Raw genomic sequence first — 24,843 nt, forward strand, 5'->3', positions numbered from 1 at the left:
ATTTTTGAAAGACAATTACAAGTAAATCCCAAGTTAATTCACAATTTAGTTTCGATTTTTCAAATTTAATTTCTACTTTGTCTTCTTGGGGTTAGTTTTTATTTCTTTCCAGGGGCGTGATGAATTGATATAAATGTTTTTTTTGAATAAAATGTTGTATTTGTATTGTTTTCTTCACTTCGAGGATCCATTCATTTTGTACATTAATGGTTGGGTCTTCGTTTGATGAATACAGGTCCAGAGGTCCTCATGACTTCAACAATTCTAAATCTGGGTTTTTCCAGTTTTGTTTTTGGAATAATAATAAACAATCCATGAGACACATGAAGCATTGTTTCTCTGAATATCTCTGGGATCAGGTTGTAATGAGAAGCAGTTGTAAATGGCTCGGACAGATAAACGGGGAAACGAGATTGAATGTAAGGCTGCATATTGTGAGTAGTGTTAGTAATTATAGTGTTTGCCAACTTAATTGCTGTGCTCTAATCTAAATGGGCTTACGGAGCAGCACTCTAAATTAGCAGTTTTATAATTACCACTGAACTGCACACATATCCCTGCGTCCCCCCTCTTAATTACTAACAATTTGCTCTTGGAAAAGCTATTGTTAAGTTGCAGCCGAGCAAGAACCAATTACAGCCGCAGACTTTGTTTTCCATTCATTTCGGTTGCTCCTCCTGAACATTGTAATATTCACCAACTGCACAACCAGACGACAGAAACTTAAAGGAATACCTAATGAGGCAAGTCAAGATTTCTGCAATGTGAACTTTGGTCATATGGTGATAGGTGAGTAATTGCAGGGGGGGGGGGGGGGGGGGGGGGGGGTTAGTAATCAAGAGACAATAATAGTGTTCTTGTTGCATATGTGAGATTAGTCTTAACCTTTTTTTTTTTTAAACAGAGGTGTATTACCATCCTACATTCTTATTGTAATTAGTTGCAACTTTCTTAGGATTACAACTTCATTACAGACGTGTTCTTTATGAGGGCGTCGTTACTTTTCCAGTTACTAAGTAAGCATCGCCTCTATTTACACAGACAGCCACAGCAAGTCGTTCCAACCTGACTGTGAATAACAAATACTGTGGGTGGAACATGACAAAATCTGCCAAATATTCTATACCAATTCCAAGCAGCTCTTCTCTGCCATCAACACTCGTTTGTCGGCTGTTTGGTGGATTACACGAAGACAAAGGAAAAGAAAAGACGCAACCATTTATTGATTTTCCCAAAATATGTTGGGAAATGTAATACTCGGCTCTGCTGCTCATCCCACAAATGCATGTTCGTCACAAACGTGGCACCGTTGGAAAGGAAAACAGTTTTTCCAACAATGTGAGCGCTATTACCAAAGACACATTGTTACAACAAAGAAATGATCTAGTCAACACTTATTGCCCTATTTCTTTGTTTGTAGTTCGATGTGTATGCTCCGATAGCTTTTGTATATTGATGTTGCCCTGAAATGAAACAATTTCAAAACAAGATGCAATTTGTGGAAAACGATCCGTGTTTAATTCATTAGAAACAACTTAGCACATGAAAACAGGACAAGCACACGAGTCGAACTCCCATTTTTTTTTTTCTCCACTGATGAGTTTCTGCTGAAATATTGAGCCTCATCAGTTTTCCGCTGATGGAAAATATATTCAAATCATCTGGGCGGCCTCTGTGCAGTTTTCCTGATTAATGTGCAGTTTCGAGATACGATGAGCTGCACCGTGACGCTCCTGACAAAGAGGACGTCCTTCCTTCACGCAAAGTTTTGGGAAAAATCTCCCGTCCTTGTTTCAGCTCTGATGATTCACTCTTTATCAGTGTGCTGTCACAAGAGCTGCTCACTCATTTGGCTTCCTTGACTCGAACCATCTGAGTGAACCACGTGTGTGTGTGTGAGGAGGAGACAGAGTGTGTCTGCATTATCCTGCCCCGATAGCGAGGCAGTCACAATAGAGCTGACTAATGCAGAAATAGACTGCAGGCTAAGCTGCTTTTTGCAGAAATGTCTTGAAAAGTGAAGGCTGCTTTCTATGGCCAATTCCTGCAGCAGTTATTTCCCCCCCCCCTTCACCCTCTGCTCTTGTCACGCTCACATAATATACAGCAGTTGGCCACATGTAAATGACAAACTAAACCAATAAGCCATGAGATTACTGCCACTCATTATTTCTTTATCATTGCACTTTTTGAGTGTTGTGACATATATGTGGCATCAAGTGAACATTTTGTCCTCAAAGTGCTGCGTGTTAGAGAAATGGTCACATATAAGGACTTGAGTGAGTTTGATTAAAAAAAAACCCAGTTTGTTATGACTTGTAGACAGTGTTGGAGTACCTCCAAAACTGCAGTTCCTGTGATGTGCTTGTGTGGATATTGGCTGGTGCACATGGGGACTGAGCCAGACCAGTCAGAGTGCCCATACTGACCCCCAGTCGACCAACTGGCGTCATAAATGGATCGCTCCTGGTTTGGACGGCCTGTTGTGTGAGAATATGTGGAACCAGGATGTACTACAGGACAAAGACAAGCCAGTGGAGCCAGTGTGACGCTTTGGGCAATGTTCAGAAGGACATCGCATCTGACACTGTGATCAGCACCACTGGAGGCCCTCAGGGCACAGTGTTGGCCATTCCTTCCTTCTTCCCGTCCACTTGGGACTTCTGCTACAACTCTGAGCTATGTCACATCCAGAAGATGTCACGGCTTCACGGCCATCGCGGGGTGTGACAAACAGAAGGCGTGTTGGAGCCTGGGGAGGGACTTTGCCGCTGGTCATTGACTTCTGAAAGTCGCGACCAAGACTGCCACCTGATCGAGTTTCTGTATTTCTTTAATGCTGTATTGCTGGAATTTCAATGTCTTTGATGGATTACCCCCCCTCAAAAGTATCAATACATTTCTTCTTAACGTAATCTCTTGTCAGTGTGTGGTACAATATGGCAGAGTATGGTACAATAAAGTAAAAGTAAAAAAAAAAGATCTACATTTCAGATCTCATGTGAGAAGTTTCTGTGTGTTTGTGTGTGTTCAGGGTGTGTGAATTCTTGATTCAGTGGGTAAGACACAGATGTGGTTCGGTTGTTTCTGGTGCTAATGGCTCCTTCAGTCAAAGCTCATTATGTTGATTGGATGGACTGGAATGAAAAAAAGAAAGGAGAGAGAAAAGTGAAGATTCTATCAGACCATCGAGATTCATTAAAACGGAAATCAACTGATGGGAACATTTACACGAGAAGGCCATGAAGACAAAATGCCGAAAGAAAAATCTCTTTACTAATGTGTACATTAAAAAAAAATTTGAGAGTTACACTTGTGAAAAACACACCATCAAAACTATGGTCGCACTGGCTGTAACCAGTCCCAGCTAACACTAGGAACTGTTCACTTCACACACTTTCAGACCTCCAGTTAATTTGAAATCACTTGTTGATCGAACAGGCATGTCTTTCGATCGTCTCCAGGAGCCACAGCGCTCAGAGATTTCTTAAGCTTGAGAAAAAAAATAGAACAAAAAAAGAGTTTCGTTTTTTTCCTCAATGGTTTTCATTCCTCTGCTTGACAAAATGGTGATCCTCATATGACTTTTGGTTTCATGATGACTAAGATTTAGTCCTGCTATATATCACTGGGAGGCTTCATTCGTCAAATACAGTACACTAACAATGAGTCCTGACTACAACATGGTTTGGGTCTTACCAGTAATCCAGTCGTGTTGATAAACATTCCATCCTTCAGTTGAGCTGCTGGTGTTCAGTAACTTGTAAGGATAGTTTGACACACGGACAAGCGGAGACGGGTCAAACCGCTGATTCGAGGACGACCACCTCATGAGGTAACTATAGCTTCACTGATGATCATCAGATCTATGAACACTTAACTTCGAGCTTGAGTGCTTGTCTTAGGGTTGTCATGGCAACACAGTAGAACCACATTGCTGAGTTTGTGTATTCTGCCTCCACTCGGTTACCTTCCAGCTAAGGTGAAGACGAAGGTAGCCCTGGCTAAATACGGAGGAACAAATCAGCATTTTATATTGGGTTCATGGTAAATCAATCTCTTACACACGACTGGCTAGTGGCAGGAGACATGTTGGTTCACAAAAGACCTGGCCATTGGGAATTGTTCCTTTGGTCTCGATTAGCGCGTCCGTTCCCTGCCACGGCTCCCTTCACATGATCCAAATCCAAATACATGCTTGTTAACTTAACTGGCAGCAGTAAACTGGCTAATGGTGCGTGACGATTGTGCCTCTATGTTTTAGCCCGGTATTGGACTGTTGAACTGCTCAGGGTGTATCCTGACCAAGCAGTCTGTGTGAACCTATTTGGAATTGAATAGAAGATTATATACTATCTCATTTTTTTTTATGTCAACAACATTCTTTTGGGAATATCAGTAAACATGGGGGTAGAATAGCCCTTTGAATTTGAAATATTTGAATTGATCAGGAAATGAGAATTGACTTATGAAACTGTATTAGGGCTGCATGATATTGGGTAAACATGCGTTCATGCCAAGTATTGCTTGAATAATAGAATTTGCTATAGATACAATTAAGTATATGACACTAATGTCTGCTTCTATTCAGAAGAACAGTGCTCTTTCTCTTGCACCTAAATTATACCTTTTTTATGTACTCACTGACACCATTTCAAATGAGGAGAATTTTCTTGACTTTGCGTTTTTTTTTGTCATTTTTACCTTGATTATTGTTGCTGATTGTTGCCCTATGATGAGCAGGTATGAAATAATTAGGGATGTTAATCAATTAAAATGTTTTAATGAGTTAATCCCACAATTTTTGTGAAATATTCTTTGATATTTTAAATTTACAGAGCTTGAATGAACATTACATGGAAACAATTCATTATATTTCAACCAGTCGTATCCAGTATTGGTACTTTAGCTATTATGACTCCTGTCAACATTCTGTTGTTTTATCAAATATAAAACAAATAAGTCTAAAACTTTGAACAAATGTTTTGGAATATCATTGCTTGGAGTCAATATCAGCTGACAATAGGCAGAAGAGAGAGAGAGAGAGAGAGAGAGACAGAGAGAGAGAGAGTACTGTCCTAGAACATGTATGCCTTCCCCACTAAGGCCTTCAGCCCAAAGTCAAACCAATAGAATATGCTTATTGGCGATAGAAAGCCTCTGGGATCACTATAAATTTTGCGTTTACCTCTTTATAGCTGAATCTATTATGGCAACATATCCAATTAAGGACAGATTCCCAAAGAAAAGTTCTTGTTGGACCATGTCCAATGCCTTTAAAAGCTCAGCCACTGTCATCCTCACTAAACAACCAGCTGTAATCTCCTCCACACCATAAAACGCTCAGCTGTTGGGGTAAAAGATGTTTTGACTCCGGCGTCAGCCCCACACTCTCTCCTAAGAGGCCCCGGATGATTATGGCAGATTATTTCACACCGAGGTGATTAGGATGGTGCTGCTTTACAACCCAAACGCTGCATGCAGCTGTCAGGCAGCCTCAGACAGCAGATCAGGCTGGAGAGCACGCAGCGAGCTACCAGGAGGCTCATGATTGATCCGTGGACTGGGGGTCTCGACCTCCCCCTGTGCTGCCAATGGAGGGTGTGAAGGGTGTAGGCTTTACATTAATTAACAGGAAGTGATTTGAGGGAAAGCTGTCCCCGTGGTGGCCAGGTCTGAAAGTAGTAGTAAAATGAACACCCCCCCCCCCCCTCCCCTGTTTTTGCTCTTTGTTAGGGACGTGGATGTGACCATGTGCGCACGTATTGGGGGGAGGTTAGAGGGAGGCTGCGGGGTGGTGGTGGTGGTGGGGGGGTCCCATCTGCCGCCGAGCGTGCTGGGTCTAAAGGCTTTTGTTGTGATGGAGTGATGAGGCAGATAGATGGTCGTTGTCACCAACCGCTGGTTTAATCAAGTGAAAGTGTCCCAGCGTGTAACCTGTTCACCCCTACCACACACACACACACACACACACACACACACACACACACACACACACACACACACACACACACACACACACACACACACACACACACACACACACACACACACACACACAGTTACAGATAATGCCTTTTCACTTTTAATTATTAAAAATCTGGTTATATTGATTACTGGAGGAATCTATAAATCAATCAAGAGATCACGAAACCTGCATGAATAAGTGCAAAGAGTCATCCTGTGAATCCTTGGATGTTTCCTGGAGGCCTGTGGCTTTCATAATATTACACTTTGAGCTATTTCTAGGTCTTTTTTAGTTTTTTTTTTTTAAAAGTGAGAAGTTTGAACGGTGTAAGCTTTCATCTCCTACTGTCACCCCGACCCGAAATCTAATAAATAAATAATAAATTAAAAAAAAAAAAAAATAAAATAAAAAATAAAACCTGCGATGAAAAGGCGCGCATGCGCGTTCCCAACATCAAGCAGCCGTCTCAAGCAGCAGTCAGGAGAGGGGGACCTTCAAAACAAAACTCTCTTTGGCAACGTGGAAAGAAGCAACTGAAAACCAGATGTTAAAAGATAAACATTAACTCATCATTAATAAAATGCAGTCAGTGCAGTCCAAACACGTTTCAAATATCTGACGTGTAGATTAGAGCATGGACACCCACCCGCAACCAAAAAAACCCCCAAAACAACTCAGTGAAGTGCATGAATGAAAAGTTGAATTTACAAGGATTTTGACATAAAATCACAATAAAACTATGACACAAAAAATGTGGAGAACATCTGAAATGAAAAGCAAGAAAGAAATTTGATACTTCCTCATTTGAAAAATTCAAGCAAAACAGATGAATATGATTTATTGCTGTTTGATTAAGAAAATCTCACACAAATTCAGTGTTTCAAATTCAATTCAATTCAAATTCTCATTGCAATTTCTGTTAATTATGGATTATTGGTATTAAGTAGTGTTGTACATACTGACCCTTATGACACGTGACACAGAAGGACTGACTTTTTAAAATGTTATACTATTAAAATTGTGTAATTTTGAGTGTTTGGATTATTGATTCTGTTAAACAGTTTTCCTGATCTGTGTGAAGACGACCTTCATCGTCTTTTACTTTGAACTAGTAAGTCATTACTTAATCTGCTACTTTTGTTTTACTAAATGGTTTTGATGAATATTTCATTTTAATTAGTCTCCATTATGCCTACAACAAAATCAGTAATGAATATGTTTGTTTTAATACAGCCAAGCACAGTTATTTTCACCCTGCTTTTTGTTTCTCTCCAGCTAACATTGAAAATGTGCCAATTTGGGATTAGTTGTTGCAGATACACATTATTATTGAGGTGTGTCATAAATGATCAAACTTTAAAATCTCGATGGATACATGGTCGGAATAATTATTTCAGGACATGATATTATCATCTTTTTTTTTTTGTTTTATTCCTGCCTGCGTCTTTACCGAGCGACGCTGTGTGGAGGTTTATTGTGAAGGGCACCACCGGCGCGCCGCCCCACGCGCCGCGTGTCTTGACGCAGGCTGCTGGAGCGGCAGGCAGCAGCAGTAGATGCTGTCCCATCATCAGATCACACCCAACGGGGCTGCAGCGCACCGCTCCTCCGGCACCAACACCATGACACCCAGGTTCAAACCCGCAATCTGAGCCGCACGCGGGAGCAAGCCGACGGGGGGGGGAACACGCGAGCGACGGACGTGGGGACAAAACGCGCGCGCGCACACACACTTATACACGCACACACGCAATACACACAAACAGAAAAGGACAGGGACGCGACTATTGCAGCGGACAACTGCGAACTCCACTGCGCCGCGGAACTGCGCTCCTCGCGTCCTCCGAGATCAAACTGCGCCCCCGCGGCTCTTTTCACGCTGCAAAATGTCATCGTCGGGCAAGGACGCCAACAGCGGGCATTACGCCAACTATGTGGGACCGTACCGCCTGGAAAAGACGCTGGGCAAAGGACAGACAGGTTAGTGAGAGCCTCCCACACGCGCATGCATGGTGCCGTCACGCAGGACTCCGCTCAGCATCCGCGCACTTGCCTCGCTGACATCACGCAGGGGTGCTGCGCTTCGGCGTTTGTGTGGGAAATGTGGAATAATTGCGGTTGTTTCTGGAAGATGCGGGGAGTCGGGCTGCTCTCATGATGATGATGATGGTGATGATGATGGTGATGATGATGCTAGGGATGGTGGTGGTGTTCCTTTAATCCTTGTTGTCAGGCAGATAGGGCTCCGTGATAATGGGCCCTTGTGATTCTTTCTTGTCTCTAATTCCGTTATGGCATCCATCTGTCACATGGGCCCGCTCTGCTGAGGCTGCTCTGCAGGAGAGGCAGAGCTGCTGCACTGTCCGGTTCCCACACACACACACACACACACACACACACACACACACACACACACACACACACACACACACACACACACACACACACACTGTACTGCAGCTGCACACTCATTTCTGCATCTGTTTCAATGGTGCAGTGTGCTGACATTTTTGGACTCCCTCTCTTGAAGGGTGCCACTGGGAGACTGCAGTATGTTCTCTGAGTGTGATGTCGGCCCCACACTGTGCTGCTGTATGTCACTTGTCTGGTAATGTATGAAACAGCTGGGTGCCTGTAATACTCAGCCAAAGTGTCATATTGGGCTGCATGAGCAAGTCTTCATGAGTCACTGAGGTGGACAAGATTGTCTTTGGATGCTGCAACTTGAGGGGATGCCGGATTTCAAACATGCAGGGAAGTGTCTCTAATCTTGAGGCCACGATGAAGGGAACAGACAAAAAGACTGGATTGTTGTGTGCACTGCAGCTGCTCAGGTATGGAGAAGTGCATGTTAATGAGAAAGAGGAGGAGTCAGTTTTAGCTGCAATGTGAAGTATTTCAGACTTTTATCATTGATGAGTAATTGCGCTCATCATTTTCATATGGCAGGAGCGTTGGCCTGTGCGGTTCATGCTGCTGTGTGTGTTTGCTGTGCGGACGTCTCCGGCCGGATTGTCCCACCATCTGTGCTCACGTGCACACAGTCGACCGTCAAGGTTTTCTCCCTCCTCTTCCAGCAGGTAGACGCGGTAACACTTCCCCGTTCCCTTTGGTGGGTGAATAATTCATAACCAGCCAATTAGCTGGCTTCTGGGCCTGGATCATAACACTCCGTATAGCTGCTGTATTAATCACTATTCTTTCAGATGGATTAAACTGCAGTGGTGTACATTTAACCTGCACATGAACACAGAGAAACTATAGATCCCCCCCCACACACACACTTTCATTTACAGTAGGACTCATGTTTGCCGTCCATCCAATGAAAACACGAGACTCGTTCACTGCTTCTCTAATTAGCATCTGCAGTACAGTGCAATCAGTGGTCCTTTCATAGACGCCGTGCATCACGACCACGACAGCGTGATCTCATTCCATCAGTGGTTTCTTGCACTTTTCCATGAAATCTTGGAACATCTCAGCATTCGCTCCTCCTGAAATCATGACAAAGGAAGTCACTCAAGTGATCATCTTCTTGCTATAAAGGCGACCATTACATCACGTCTTCCGTCTGTAAACTGAAAGTGGGAGTATTGCGACCTCGTGCTACAGAAGTTTCAGCCTTCAAACATGCCATTGCTGCTGCTTGCTGCTGTAAATTTAAAGCTTTCTTTGGTTTTGAAATCTCGCTCTCATCTGACCAGAAGGTCCCATTGAAATGAAATTTATTTAAAGGGATACTTGGCACGGATAGTACAGTACAGTACATATAAAATAGCGATCACAACTTAAAGTAAAACCTACAAAACATGTATACAAACACACTCACCACTGCTGAATAATATTAAATATTTAATATTCAATCATGTAGCTGATGTTAATGTTTCACTGCTTTGAGATTTGTTCTTTCAAATAGCTGATATTTCTCCCCAATTGACCCGAGCTGTAACTGTATTTATCATCATTATTTCTTTTGCAGCAATTCTAAAAGAGAGCAGTTTATTTTCTGATTTGTGCCCCGTGTTCACCAGATAGGAAATGATTTGGGTGGTCAATCGATAAAATCTTTTAATTAGTTAATAACTTTTTTTTGGGGCAAATTAATCATGAATAATGACACTTTTCATTCATATTTGAAATGATATCATTCTGAATTTGGAGATCATGAATGCCTGGTGCACAGAAACACTTTGCATTTCAGCCATTTTTGGGGGGTAATTTGCATATTGTTCATGTTCACATTGTGGTAATGATAAATTTGCACTAAATTGTGAGACTCTGATCGCCACCAATTCTTCATGTCACGCCATTAAAGTTGAATTGCAATGTCCCCCAAATTGAAACGCCGGTCAGCATCTTTGAAATTGGCATTGGGCACTGGGGTCAGCAGCTTCTGTGTCTCAGGCTCCGCCCCTTTCCAGCCTCCACATACCATGCCAGTGATTGGCTGAGAGCAGATTGACGACAGTAGCGATTGTGACCATGCCTTAGATTATATCTTGAGATTAACTGACTGATGGACCGATTGATGATATATATGTTTTTAGAATAATGTCTCTTTTCAGCGAATTCCATGAGAAGAGTGCAAAATATGAAAAGGCAAATAGTTTTTTACCCCCAAAGCACTTCAGATTTTACAGGTAAACGACAGAACGAGCACTTGAAAGAGGTTAGTTGGTAGTTCAGACAGTTTTAATGAATAAAGGCGGTTTGAAGTTCCCCTTTCTGGACGCTGTTGTCCAGCCCACCAGTTCATTGATAAAGCAGCCGCGTTTAAGAGGCTGAGCATTTTTAATTAAACTTAATTCAGCACGGGAAACCAAACCCAACCTCAATCAGATGGAAAAGTGTGCAAATCTAATATGCAAGCTTGAAAAAAGCTTCTACGAACATTTTTATTGGTGTTGAAGGAAAACAAAACGTTATTGTTTCCAGACTTCTGAGTCACTTTTCAGCATCTCCCTGTGCGGCTTTACGACCGAGCTGCTCTGCGTTTGGAGCACAATTAAGCACATAGTTCCATGATAAAAAAAATGGGGATGAGACATTGACTGCTGTACGTGTTGTTGGTGTCGGATGCTCTTCCTCCTCAGTCGACACACTTCCTTTAACTGGAGCTGCTTCTGGCCGCTGGTGTCTGTGTGACAGCTGAAAATGACGTCAGTGAGACGCGTATGTCAGTCTCTGTTCTTTGTCCCTCAGTAGATTAAAGTCCATTACTATTCATGTTTCTTATCTTGTTTTTTTTTTCCTGAGTGTTTAATGCTCCGAGTTAAACGCAGCCTCGTATTTGATCTGCAGATGCACGTAGTGGACCGACATGCCTTGTTCTCCTGCAACATCTTCCTCTGAGGAGACTCGCAGCGTCCAGCAACCTCTCCAAAGCTTCTGTGTGAGTGGCTGGTAGACGGCGGTGAGGTGGATATGCACGTAGAGATCATCTGCAGGGATGTGTGTGTTGATCGTCTGCTTGTTGCAGAGCCGTTTGTCTGAATGTGAAGCGCCGGTGCTGAGCTGGCAGACAGGGAAGTCCGTATATCATTAAACCTCCTACACAAGTGCAGGGCAAGCCCACGCTCTGAGCTTGTGTGTGTGTGTGTGTGTGTGTGTGTGTGTGTGTGTGTGTGTGTGTGTGTGTGTGTGTGTGTGTGTGTGTGTGTGTGTGTGTGTGTGTGTGTGTGTGTGTGTGTGTGTGTGTGTGTGTGTGTGTGTGTGTGTGTGTGTGTGTGTGTGTGTGTGTGTGTGTGTGTGTGTGTGTGTGTGGGGAAGCTCTCACCGTCTCTGAGGTAGTGCTCATGTTCTACAGATGTTTAGCATTCAGTCGATTTGCGATGGGATTTTTGTTTAATCGTAAAAGGAAACAAGCATGCGAGTGTCGTCGGTGTGAACAATGATTAATTAGAGTTTCTCTCCATCAAACTTTTGATGAAATATGTTAATTTAAGCTCTATATTGTATTTCTACCACATGGAACAGACGTCCGGTGACGGCAGGATGTACACTGGACAGATCGCTCATCCATTATGACCGTTAGCCATAGCGCCACCTGCTGGTGAGGAAGTTGGGTCTATGTAACATGTCCATATGTTTCATTAGATAACATACAAATGACGACTGACATTCTCAGTCGGAGTCCCACAACTAGCGAGGACCCCTTCAAGGCTTCTTCCAGCTTTAATTTATGTATTTTTTTATTTTTTTTGCTGTAGTGATGCAGCTTATTCGCTTTCAGAAATCAACAAACAAACAAGTTTTGGCATTTTGTACTCCAGCTTGATATTTACTAGCCAACATCAAACCTTGATACTGATATATTTCAGAAAGGTTTAAACTTTTTAACGGTCTCTTATTGTTTTATTCAATCTTGAGAAGATGTCATATCTTTCTTGTTCGACTTGGTAAAAGGCTTCAATTCAACCCATAGAAAGACTAAATGACATCATTATAATGCTTATTTGTTCAGTTAAACACTAAGTGATGAAAATAGTGTCACAATAACCAGACTTAAATGACAGAAAGAACAAAAACTGTTGCACCGTCCTTTCTTTTATGTATACATAATATTAGAGTTATTCATAATTGATAGTAAAGATTAATCAGAAATGCAAATAGATGCAGATTAGAAGCAGTTTGTGTTGCTTCACAGTTTGAAATGCGCTTTCTGAATCAAGCCCGCGTCTCAGTCTTTCAGTTGTCGTTTGGTGAAGAATGTTTTCAGCCCAGGGAAATAAAAGAGACGCGCTTCTTCAGTCTGAAGTGATGCAAAGCGGCTGTAACTGTGTTTCAGGCTGTTAGCTGGTGTGACCACACAGTTTTAAAATTCCCTCTCTGATAAAAGCTTCTCCCCTCCTCTCTCAGCCGTGAGCCTGCAGCTGGAACAATGCTCCCATGTTGTGTGTGTGTGTGTGTGTGTGTGTGTGTGTGTGTGTGTGTGTGTGTGTGTGTGTGTGTGTGTGTGTGTGTGTGTGTGTGTGTGTGTGTGTGTGTGTGTGTGTGTGTGTGTGTGTGTGTGTGTGTGTGTGTGTGTGTGTGTGTGTGTGTGTGTGCTTGTCCAGGCTGAATGGCGAGAGGCTGTGCTGACTCTGAACAATTAGTCAGTCTGTTTTCATGTGTGGGTGTGTGTGTGGGGGTGAACACACTCCTCCTCTTACACGGGTTTCCCAGGCTCCACGCAGCGCTCATTTTCTACGTGTTGGCCAACAGTTGGGATGGTTGTCATGGTTTCGTCTCTCCTCCTCCGACAATGGCCGCTCTTGTCCCTCTCGGATGTTTACCGCCAATCTTTTTCTGTCCGGAGTGTTTCTGTTGTCACTTTCCTTTTGCTCTTTGACCAACTTTTCACTCTTCGTGTGAAACAAAGAGGCTGGAGGAAGGCGGATAAGTTGTCTATTGACGGAAACGACACAAAGTCCCGAGAGTCTTGGATAGTACTTTTCATTTATTCAGTCAATATTGATATTTGTCGACAGTATGAGCCGTGAGGAAGCGTTGTAATCCACTTAGATGGACATGAACTAATCTGAATATATAACTCAGCGGCCATGGCTCTGCCGTCTGCGGTGTCAGGGAAAAGAGCGTTGGTAATTTAGGCAAAGCTAATAGCTGATTATTATTGTTAAGGTATGAACTGAGGTCATTGCTCGCTACTTCTGTCGTAAGTGAAGTGAAGTAAGTGTCTCTCTCTCCGTCCTGCTGACTGAGCCCAGTGTAGCATCGGTATTATCTGAAGCTGTGGAAGTTCTGTTGCTATTTCACCGCAGTCCTGTTTACTGGATGAAGTGAACCTTTATAGATCACTTCAATGCCCTTTTTTTTTTTTTTTTGAAAGTTATAATCATCTACTAGAATGATTTCATTTCATTTTTATTTTACAATGATGTTATCTACAGATTTTCCCGCTGCAAAAGTAGATAAATCATTTGAACTAATGTTATTGCCAACATTGTAGGGTGTTACTGATATGTTTCCAACAAATAAGCAGATTTCTTTTTGGTTTGATTTATAAAATAAAAAATAATAACTCATCCAAACGTGTCAAAGCCTGACACTCGCGTACGAAAAGACTCATCTAATTTGCATATGTACATCGTGGCGGTGTATAATGCACGTATTATTAATAACACTGAGTTTAAGGACTCTTGTGCGGTACGCAGTGTGCTGGTCCTAGAAGCAGCCGAGGTGGCAGTTTTTCTGTGACTCCTCTTGTCCTCATTTCAGAGCGTCCTGCGGCGAGTACCTCGCTGCCAAAATGAAAACAGTGAGACCGTGCGAGAGTGCAGTCGGCTGCAGGAAAACACACCAGTGAAATCCGTAGCTAAATCAAACTCCTGCACGGGGATCAGTGGTGACTTCACTTTTATTTATCCATTAGCTCTAATATGAACGTGCATGTCTGTCCCAGTTGTGTTATAATGAAAGTGTCATGTTGTTGCTGTGGCGCATCTTAAAGACCGTGGTCCTTTGGGCCCCGGTGGAGGACTGCTACAGTGTGTGTGTGTGTGTGTGTGTGTGTGTGTGTGTGTGTGTGTGTGTGTGTGTGTGTGTGTGTGTGTGTGTGTGTGTGTGTGTGTGTGTGTGTGTGTGTGTGTGTGTGTGTGTGTGTGTGTGTGTGTGTGTGTGTGTGTGTGTGTGTTTGTGTTTGTGTGTGTGTGCAGTGGGGGTGGTGTAGGCAGCAGGGAGAGCCCCAGCACAGATGGCTGCCTTTAGGTGGCTGAAATACAGCTTCATTATCAGCAGGTTGCAGGTGGCCTCACTCCCATCACTCTCGCAGCGTATGTATTCATATGTATACACCCGTATGTGTGGGTGTCTGTGTGAATTTTTGTGCCACTCCGTGCTTTATTGGTCTTGCTGGCTTTGCCTCATTATGCTGCATTACGTGTAAAACAACACATAAGAAATTTATGCCGGCTCATCTGCATGTGGAGGAAGGCGAAACGTGAGAAACACCTTCACGGTGTAACTCACTGTAATAGAACCGCGGCATTGTGGCCTGCAACAGCAAAAAATACACAACAATATATTATGATAGACAGTTTATTAAACGGGTTTTCTGCTTCCATAGTACTGAGAAAGCATGTTTTCATGTTTGGATCAAACAATGAAGAGAAAATAATCATACAGTAGTATGAGACAATAATGATAATGAAAGTAAAAATTGGACTCTCGGTATAAAAAAACAAAGTAATCTAGCTACTGTAACACTGTGAGATCTCTTTTAAAGCCAGAATATTGAGGTTGAATTGAGTCTGAGACATTTTTCCTGAATTGTTGATTTCTTGGGGAACAATAACAATACCAATACTTAGGTTTAGGGATTTCCTTTCTATGTATAATGGAAATGTAAATACATTTATTCATGTACTATGTAATATAATGTTCATGGAATAAAGATTCATGAAATGCTTCTTGATTAAATTCCATTATTTGACTGCTTTAGCTGCATGGTTCAAATTCATGGTGATGGTTTATCCCAGTTTTTCTTCCTTTGTCACTGTGACTTTTGGCCGTGAACTTTATAGTTCAATCCCCCTTTTTTAATCAGTGTTAGAGAAACTTTGGTGAGAATGCTAAAAGAAATAACACTTTTTAGTCTACTAAATAAGAAAAAATTTCTTAAAAAAAGTTTTTCCCAAATACATTTCTTAGATATTAACATAACACTCACCGTATATGAAAAAAAAAAAGTTATGATAGGATTCATCTTTCGCTGCAAGATTTAAATTAATGATTGAATTTCGTCTATTTTGATTTCTTTTACAAATTACTGAGCTATTTTGCTGCAAACTTTCCATTTACTTGTACTTTACAATTTCACAACCTTCCACGAAGTGAGTAATTGCAGTGGGAGTGAATAGAAAGTGAATCAGGGGAGATGAATCCTGCTGGTTGTCTGTTGGGAGGCTTTCTCTGCAGGCGGGAGGGGGGATAATCAAAATTATGGCTTGTGTCGAACACCCCTGTTGTTCCGCCTCCTTTTCCTACCCCCCCTTTTTCCATATAGTACATCCCCTTGGCTCTCTGCTCAGCCCTGGGGGGGGGGGGGGGAGCCATTAAACAATGACTGAGAGACTACCCCCATCTCTTTCCCTCCCTCTGCTTGGCTTGTATATTTCCCTTACATCTCTCAATCGCTCCTTCCCCCTCTCCTCTCCTCTCTTTTTCTTCTTCTTCCTCTCCATCTCGGCCTCCTTGGCGAGGTTGTCAGGCCAAAGCTCGAGACGATCTCTGGATTCCTGCCGCTCGAATGAGTCATTATCGAGAGGCAGGCGTGATTTTCATCTAGCGAGGCCGGCTAATGCCTTTCTGTTCGCCAGATTATCCACAGCTTCTCCTCGGAGGACTCATCCAACCTAACGCACCCCCTCCCCTCCCCACACACACGTTTAAACAGATGCTGCAAATTTTTATTTACGAAGGAAACAGGCGAGACAAAAGAGGAAATGAAGCCTCTCACAGAAGTGGCAAATTGTTGTGTTGTCATTGTCGTCTCAACTTTGGTGGAAATGCTTTGATTGCAGTGAAAGTTAAATGTTTGTCTTCACGTTGCAGCGCAGGCAGAGAGGTATATTAGGAGCAGCTGCGGCGGGGATGAAAGCAGACTCACGTCGTGGACATCGCTTTTGGAAGCGCTAAGTGAATTAATGATGCAAGAAAATAAGACAGAGAAACCATTTTCACATCAGATACCGCAGAATGTTTGATATAGCGTGGGAAACGGGGAGAACAAAGTCTGTTTATCGCCACGGAGAGATGTTGCTGGTGTGATTCAATTAGGTGGTCTCCACTTTCCCCTCTCTCTCTCCACACACACACACACACACACACACACACACACACACACACACACACACACACACACACAGAGTCCTCGTTTGTTCCTTGGATGCCTTGAGCTTGCAGACGCCTTCTCTCAAATGAGTTTTGACTGCTGTCATCATGCCTGTTGGCTGTCAGTCATTAGCAGGTTTCCCTATGCTGTTAAAATATTCAGGTGGCTGAAGTGTGTGTGTGTGTGTGTGTGTGTGTGTGTGTTCCTCACGTTGCTCATGTCCTGATTTCGTCATCACCAGAGTGGAGTCACTTTATGCTGAAAATGAAAAGCAACTAGTTAATTGGCAGAGTGACTCATGTGTTGCTTTTAATAGTCTCCCTCTCTCCCTCTCTCTCTCTCTCTCTCTCTCTCTCTCTCTCTCTCTCTCTCTCTCAAAATGGTTTTCTCACTAACGTGCACGTCGTGTCATTATAGCGTTGACGTGACGCTTCAGGTGAGATCAAACGGTTGGAGGAATATTCTCTATAATGGTTAGATCAGATGAAATGATTTCATGAATTTATGATGGGATGAACTGGCAACAAAGGCAGCAACATTGATTTAGATCTGCTAATCTCTATGATTATTACTGTTATGTGTTTGTACAGGAACTACTATAAACAAATGCTTATGCCTTCATTATAATATTCACACGCTTGAATATATGACTACATTTCTCATTTAAATCTCCTAATTCAATTTTACATCCATCATTTATGTGTCTGCTGGTTTGTTTTCCTAGTTTTCCTGAAGGGATAAACTTACCTTTAAGATAAGATATAAGATAAGATATCCCTTTATTTATCTCGCATGTGGAGAAATTTGTAGTGGTACAGCAGGATAGTACAGAGAAAGAAGCACACATAGCAGGAACTAAAAAAAGCAGATAAAGATACAATATAATAGAAAAATATGCACACGGTGCCTATAAGTGTGGACATGTACAGAATATGGGGGTGGATGTATTTTACACAGTAAATACGTTCTTATAGATTATTATTGTTATTGCACCACTTCTTGTCCAGCTGGAGTGGAGTGATATTGTCCGGTTGTGGTGTGCAGTGGTCTGAGGTAATGAGGTGAAAAAAAGATGCCGAGGCTGTTGTGAGACACGGAGCACACAGTCAGACTTTCTGTTTGACCTTTTTGGGCCGGTTGGCATGTTTTAAATGTGCTCGTCTTCCCTGAGTCCCGCCTGCCTGCTGTAGGCCGACTCTCCTTCGCTCCATGTGTGTCGATGGAGGAGTAATTTCTCTGGTCTCCGGGGACTCTTCTGCTCCGCTCCCAGCTCCCAGCTCCATTACCCCTGCTGTACGTACAGGATCGTGTCCTGACTTTGTCTCCAGTCAATTATGTTTATTATGTTGTGGTTAGAGTTTTAATCAACTGCCACAGCGTGCGTGCAGTTTGTGCACAGCCACGTAATTGTCACGTAAGTATTGTTGATTGTTTCATTGCCGGTCGTAAGAATGTCGATATGTTCCCGGGCTGGACCGTGTTTCCACCCGCTGCGCGGGCGTCACCTGGCTTCAGAATAAAGCGACGGTGACGTCTGGGCGGAGGGAAATGAGGGTTGGAGGTCCTGCTGTGCAGCAGCATCACCAGCCTCTATCAGAGACAATCATCAGCACTTCAGCGTGATTGCAACACCTGTCAGGATGGAGATTCTGGGGGGCAGCAAAGTGGTGCAGCCGACGTTCCGTCAGCTATACATTTCATACATTTTCAGCTGGTACATTAATGTGAAAAGAAGCGTTTTTAAGAATCAGGAGCACTCAGGTGACGCTTCGCTTTCCATCCAGGTCAATTTGCATGCTGCTTTTTTTCATGACGAGTGTGTTTTGCCAGATACATTCCTCATCCTGCTATGTCATTTATATCATGGCGATATCACGGTAACTCTCACATACTATGAAAGACATTTTTGTGATTAACTTTAAACTCACACACTCTTCGCTGCAGACACATTTGATGAAAGGTTCATGAGGTTTTGTATTAATAAGAGCTAGGGCTGGGCTATCATTTAAAAAAAAAGAAAAGAAAAATTCAAGTTTCAGTTTGATTTTTCTTTCTCGATGCACTTAACAATGACTGCAGGCATCAGATATATTGTCAAAAGTGCAACTTTATTGCCGTGATTGTCCTCAGAGCTAAAACGCATATAAACAATCCCCAAATAAAAAGTAAATGAGGCGCCGTCATTCCAGAAATTCAAGCTTTAACCAGATTTAAGCAAAAGTGCAACAGCAACTACGGAAACCCACAAGGATTTTAGAGAACCGAATGTGAAAAATGCCTAAAAACCCTGAAAAAAATCTAGAATTTGCTAAATAAAAGTCTTTTAGCTGTATCAACGCCTCGAGCCTAAAGCGGTCATCAGCCAGAGGCCTCATGAAGTTCCTGCTACTTTCACTCTTAACGTCTGTGACTTGGTCATTGAAGGAATATTGCGACTCATTACTTTTGTTGTTGGTGAGAGATGTATAACTGCAACTCTGATTATTTCAGTAAACTCCTATTTATTATGGGAGGAACAGCTCATTAATCCTGAACTAACTCAGACCTCCTGACAGCAATATGAAAGATGTTCACTTTGTGTAACATTAACATGAGTGATGAGTATATCGCCTCTGAGGCATAAAAGGGTTCAATAAGACATTAATTAAAACTTGAGCTGTTCAGATTTCCAGGACTTCAGAATGCAACAGACATCACAGTCCGCCGTCGGCCTTTATGTTGCTTCCAACGCTGCACCTGACGGTGGCCACCAGCACCTGCTCTGCTCTCTATCTGCCATCTCCTTAATCCAGTCCCACTCCCTGTCACGTCTGATAGTCCCACATCACATGCCGCCATATTCAACAGAGACCAATTTAAAGCCTCAATCAATAGCTGGTAATCAAACGGGAATGGGTTATGGCTCCAGATAAGCCCCTTATGGTCCCACAGCCCTCTTCGCTCAGCCAAAAACTTAATGAAATTGAGCATAAATCCCTCTTCTCTCCCTCTCTCTCTTTCTAAAACTCTCTTTCATCCTTTTTCCAAAAGCAATCTGGACTTTCCCCCTGAGTCAGCACTTCCAGCGTCCAGTGAAGCAGGGGAAATTAACATTGGAAGAGCTGCTTTTACGTCCCCCTCTCTGATCCGGCCTGGCGCACACGCGCGACCCCCACTTCATTTCGTAGTAATATGGAGTTTCCGGTATCTCATATTAGATAAATAAACTCTCCTCCCTTCGTCCCCTAAAACCCCAGGACCAGTGCATGATGGGATGTCCAAGTGCCTCTGGTACCGAGTGATTTCACGGCGAAGAGGACACGGTCATGGATGAAAAGTCCGGCAAGAAACCTTAATGAGGTTTTTGCAGTTTGCTCATTAGCATTACCCATGAGCACCAGGGACAGGCTGCAGCACGGTGCGCCATCCACCTTTTTTTTTTTTTTTTTTTGCTGTTTCATGTCCATTTTGCTCCAGCGGGTCGCTGCACAGATGGTCCGGGCCATGGAAGAAACTCCTTCCTGCCTGGGAAGAGGCGTCCTGTCCATCCAGATGGCTCTCCAGCAGCAGCGGTGCAGATTAAACCACATCACCTGGACCCTGCGGTCACAGTGAAACATCCAATCATGTGGCATAACCAGATTAGGTGTGGAGGGGGTGAGGAACGCCATTAAACTCACAGCTACTGCTGGCAGGTCGGGCTCGTCTTCGCCTCAGTGACTGCGTGTGTAGGTTATTATTATTATTATTTTTTACTTGTGTGGGCACCTTTATCAATTTCCGCAGTCACATTATGAAGATTATAATGAAATAAAGTATTCATTAGGAAAATTAAATGGTAATGGTTTGGTGAGTTTGTTTGAGTCTTACTTAATACGATATCATAGGATATTGATAAAAGGTAATGTTGCTACGCTGTGGGAACATAGATGTGTTTACAAGCTCTCCATTTGTAAACAAAAGTTTTAGGCGAGGACCAATTTTACGGTACACATATTAGATTTTGGTTTAGGTTGAACTAAGGCTTTATAGTAATATATAATATTTGGTCTCTGATCATATGTTGTACAGTGAGGGGGGTTTCACAGATTTTGTTTTGCCAGTGTGGTGTGATCACAAACAACCTGAGATAATTCTCTGACAGTGTCAAAACATTTTAAGACCTCTGGCTCACTACAATGCGAGTAGTGGTAGCAGATACAGCCACAAACGACCTCTTGAGAAACAGAAGTAAATAACCTGACGATCAATGCAACACCTGTCTCGCTCCAAAACAAGTCTGCAGAGGAGGTCAAAGGCCGGATGACTTCCACATTCTTCATCTACTTCCATTATATTTCCTGCACAGAAATTCCACTGAAAGAACTGCTTGTTTCTTTGTTTGTTGACGGCATATGTAGACAATTTACAGGATAGCGTCGTTATTTTTGCGTATAATGATTTAGACAGTAAAATTACTGTCTTGCCCAAGTTTACGAAATGCATATTAGAGTCTGCCATGTGTCACTTTACAAGACTGGTAAACTCACAGACTGTAGAAACCTTAAATCTACAGGACATTAAGTCAGTTAATACAAATGTGTGTGTGTGCAAATAATATTTTTGTGCGTGTCTGAGATGTTGCAGTATTTCCATGGAGGGCTGTGTCTCTGTAACCTGCAGTGTGGTGTGAGCACAGCTCCACTCCACTGTAGTGCTGCATTACAGCTGCAGCCTCTCTGCAGTACACACACACACACACACACACACACACACACACACACACACACACACACACACACACACACACACACACACACACACACACACACATTGTGTCTTGCCACGTTGTTGGAGGTAGGAAAGGATTGTTGGTCGTGTTTAAACTGTTGTGTGCACGACGTATGTACGACGTGTAGCTATGGTTACCAGTGCAGGTGAGCGTGTGTGTGCATGTATGTGAGAGCGGCACACAGATATTATCGGTGTGAATGACTTACAAGGGCAGGCCTAGAGGCTACAAGTAATTGCACCCTGCTAAATAATTTGTTTTCGGAGCTTTTAGTTGCTCCTGCGACGGCACGATGATGGCAGCCGACAAAACCTTTAAGATTTGCAACATATGCTGCAGTTGTTCACGTTTCTCCCAGAGGATGAACATTGATGTTTTTGGACGACCCCTCTGACCTTTCTGCTGGCACGCTTGTCAGGCCAGATACACACACACACACACACACACACACACACACACACACACACACACACACACACACACACACACACACACACACACACACACACACACACACACACACACTAGATTCTACCTGAGCACTTTATAGCTTCTCTGTGTTGGAATTTTCTTTACGTGTGAACAGTTTGTATTCTATTAACCTGCCTCAGGTTGAAATAAAGACCTGTAAGTGACAGCAACCATGTGGGATGCAGCGCTTCCAGCTGTAGGCTCCTATTCTTCTCTGTTGGAGCCCTCCCAGATTTTCCATCAGAATGGCTGTGGGCTCCCGCTCCAATCTCTGATTTGCCAAAACAACACAGTGGAGTCAGACACTAGTGGGCAGACCCCATCTCATAAACATATAAAAGCACAGGAATTTCAGGTGGCACAGTGGAACAGCGTTCAGCACTGTCCCCTCACAGGAAGGGTTGAACCCGCTGGTTGACTTGGCCTATCTTGTCCTGAATTTGCATGTTCTCCTTGTGTTTAGAAGGATTTTTCTCTGCCTCCCCTCTACAATCTAAAGACATGCTTGTAGAGTAAGTGGTGACCATTCATCACATCATGTGCTCTGCCACCTCAACACCTGCTGCAGGTCCTTCCTGCTCTCTTTTCTGTAACTGGAGAGAAGTCGGGGTGGGTTGCCGATATGAACGCAGTAAACTAGAAATATCCTGCCGGAGTTTCCCTCAAGCGGCTCTTCTACTCGCTGCTAAGCCTCGTGTTTCCGTGTGGCCGCTTGCCAACATCCTTGTCTGACTAAAGCTGCTCGTCACACCCTGTTTGGGTGAAATTGTCATTTTATAGACACTTCTAATCAAAGAACAAAACAGGTTAAGTTCATTTTGCGCCAGTTGAGCACCGTCGTTTTCTACAAGAGTCAATCTGGAGAGAGACAAAACCAGGCATGATGGTAAATGAATGAAAGGGAATATTGAATAAGAGAACAAAGAATTGACTTGAAGGAGCTGATAGTGACTCATGCAACTAAACTACTGCAATAATAACCAAATCCAATTTCTTAGCAAAAACATGGCTTTTCTTATCACTGCTACAAAACAAACCTCAAGTAGATAGAACGAGTTTTTCACTGATTCTTGTTAATTCATATCAATTTATTTTGCACCTAAATAGTCATTTTGCACCCAGTTAGCATTAAAGTAAGGTAAATACAGAGCATCCAAATCAAGTGCTTATTGAGGTGAGGTTAACCCATGGCACCAAAATTGAGTGTTTTATTCAAAGGATGCTGTCAAAAAGCCACTCCCATGACATTTTAGAACTAAAAGTGATCATTTTTCATTCAAAGGATTTCACTCAGTCTGGTCACGTCGTCCCGAGGTGTAGAAAGGTAAAAGATGAGGGTCATGCTTTACCCTGTAGCTGTAAGTCGCCATAAAGTTCCTTAATGATGACATCGTGGTGTTGACAGAAGTTATTACAACCACATCCTGCTCTTTTTCCAGATGTGTTCTTGTGGTTTATATTCCAAATTTAAAGAAAATTGATGAGACTTCTTGATGGTTTCAATCTAAAGATAATTAGGAGAGATAGTCTTTTAAATATCCCCCCAAGCTTTCAGAGTTGTCCAAAAATAGTTGATCCAGTAGTCATTGTCCTTGGAAACTATTCAAAATTTTGATTGAACAGTAATTGAAAAACTTTAAACGATTGAAGCAATTTTTTTTTTAAACAAAAGACTAAAATAAGGGTTAAAGTCCATCAAAATGACGGTAGGATATGACCGGATAATCAGACCCTTTTTAAGAGGCTCAGTCTGCAGCCACAGCCACGTCATCAGTGACATCCCCAGCAGCATGTTTCTCTGCTCAGGCAGACAAAAGAAAAGAGTGTGGGTGGCGGCTGATGGTCGGGTCCTAAACCAGCAGCACAAGCACCACTGTTGGCCTTAATCTGCTCGTAATCCAGCCGTCCAGTGTGTCAGACTTTCACTAAACAACACGAGAAGCCAAACGCGTCTTCAATCAAATACGAGCGCGTGAACGTGAGAGATATCTCGCGGTGATTGTCCCTCGTCGCTTGTTGCAAGAACGCATCACTGTGTTTCCACATGAAGCTTTTAACTGCTTTTTATTCTCGTTTTTCTTGTCAGAAAAGTTGCTGATCGCTGCTGTTGTCAAAGTGTTAGCCTGTTAATGGAGGGGGAGGGGTAAGGACGAAGGGGTGACAGGAGGTCATGACCCTCATTACACCACCTGCCAGATGGCTCATCACAACGCGCCGCATGTGTGTGTTTATGTATTTGTGTGTGTGTGTGTGTGTGTGTGTGTGGGTGTGTGTGTGTGTGTGAGAGAGAGAGAGTAGTCTTGCTTTTATGGCTTTGTGGGGACCAGTTTGCATGTACTTGAGGGTTAAGAGGTCGCATCAGGACCGAGGTTACAATTAGGTTAGTTATGGGCTTGTGTGTGTGTGTGTGTGTGTGTGTGTGTGTGTGTGTGTGTGTGTGTGTACAAAGAAGGTGATGCCACTCTTGCCTTAAATGAGGTGGTAAGCCTACATGTGGTTTTCACTCTTCTTTCACACTCGTTATTCATCTGTTAAAGAAAGAGAGAGAGAACTGGTTCTTCCCCCTTCTCTTCTGAGGTCGGACATGTTTGATGTTGCCAAGTTTTACACCTGATGTCTTTCTTCACGCCACCTGGTCAGTGGGGGCCTTGCTCAGGGAGCCACAGTGGTGACCCTTTGGCAATGGGAGTCGAACACTGAACTTGTGTACTTGTGTCTCTTACTGCTGTGACGGCAGTCCTACCGGTTGTATCGTGGTGCAGTGCTTTGATTCTCAACCACATGTACAGGACATAACACTTTCTAGATGTAGAGAACTGTGAT

At 43.0% G+C, this 24,843-nt stretch overlaps 1 protein-coding gene across 2 annotated transcripts in view; it reads left to right on the forward strand.

The window, feature by feature from the left end:
• Window positions 1-7,517: 7,517 nt before the first annotated feature.
• Window positions 7,518-24,843, forward strand: part of LOC308106823 (serine/threonine-protein kinase BRSK2-like) — a gene marked incomplete at its 3' end in the record, with an annotated part of 153,766 nt that continues 136,440 nt past the window's right edge. For both annotated transcript variants that reach the window (XM_080458796.1, XM_080458795.1), the window contains exon 1: window positions 7,518-7,948. In XM_080458796.1, coding sequence (XP_080314922.1) covers window positions 7,855-7,948 — 94 coding nt within the window. In that variant the 5' untranslated portion in view covers window positions 7,518-7,854. The remainder of the gene's footprint in view (window positions 7,949-24,843) is intronic.

This window comes from Lipophrys pholis, assembly GCF_963383615.2.
Source record: "Lipophrys pholis genome assembly, chromosome: 2".
Taxonomy (NCBI): domain Eukaryota; kingdom Metazoa; phylum Chordata; class Actinopteri; order Blenniiformes; family Blenniidae; genus Lipophrys; species Lipophrys pholis.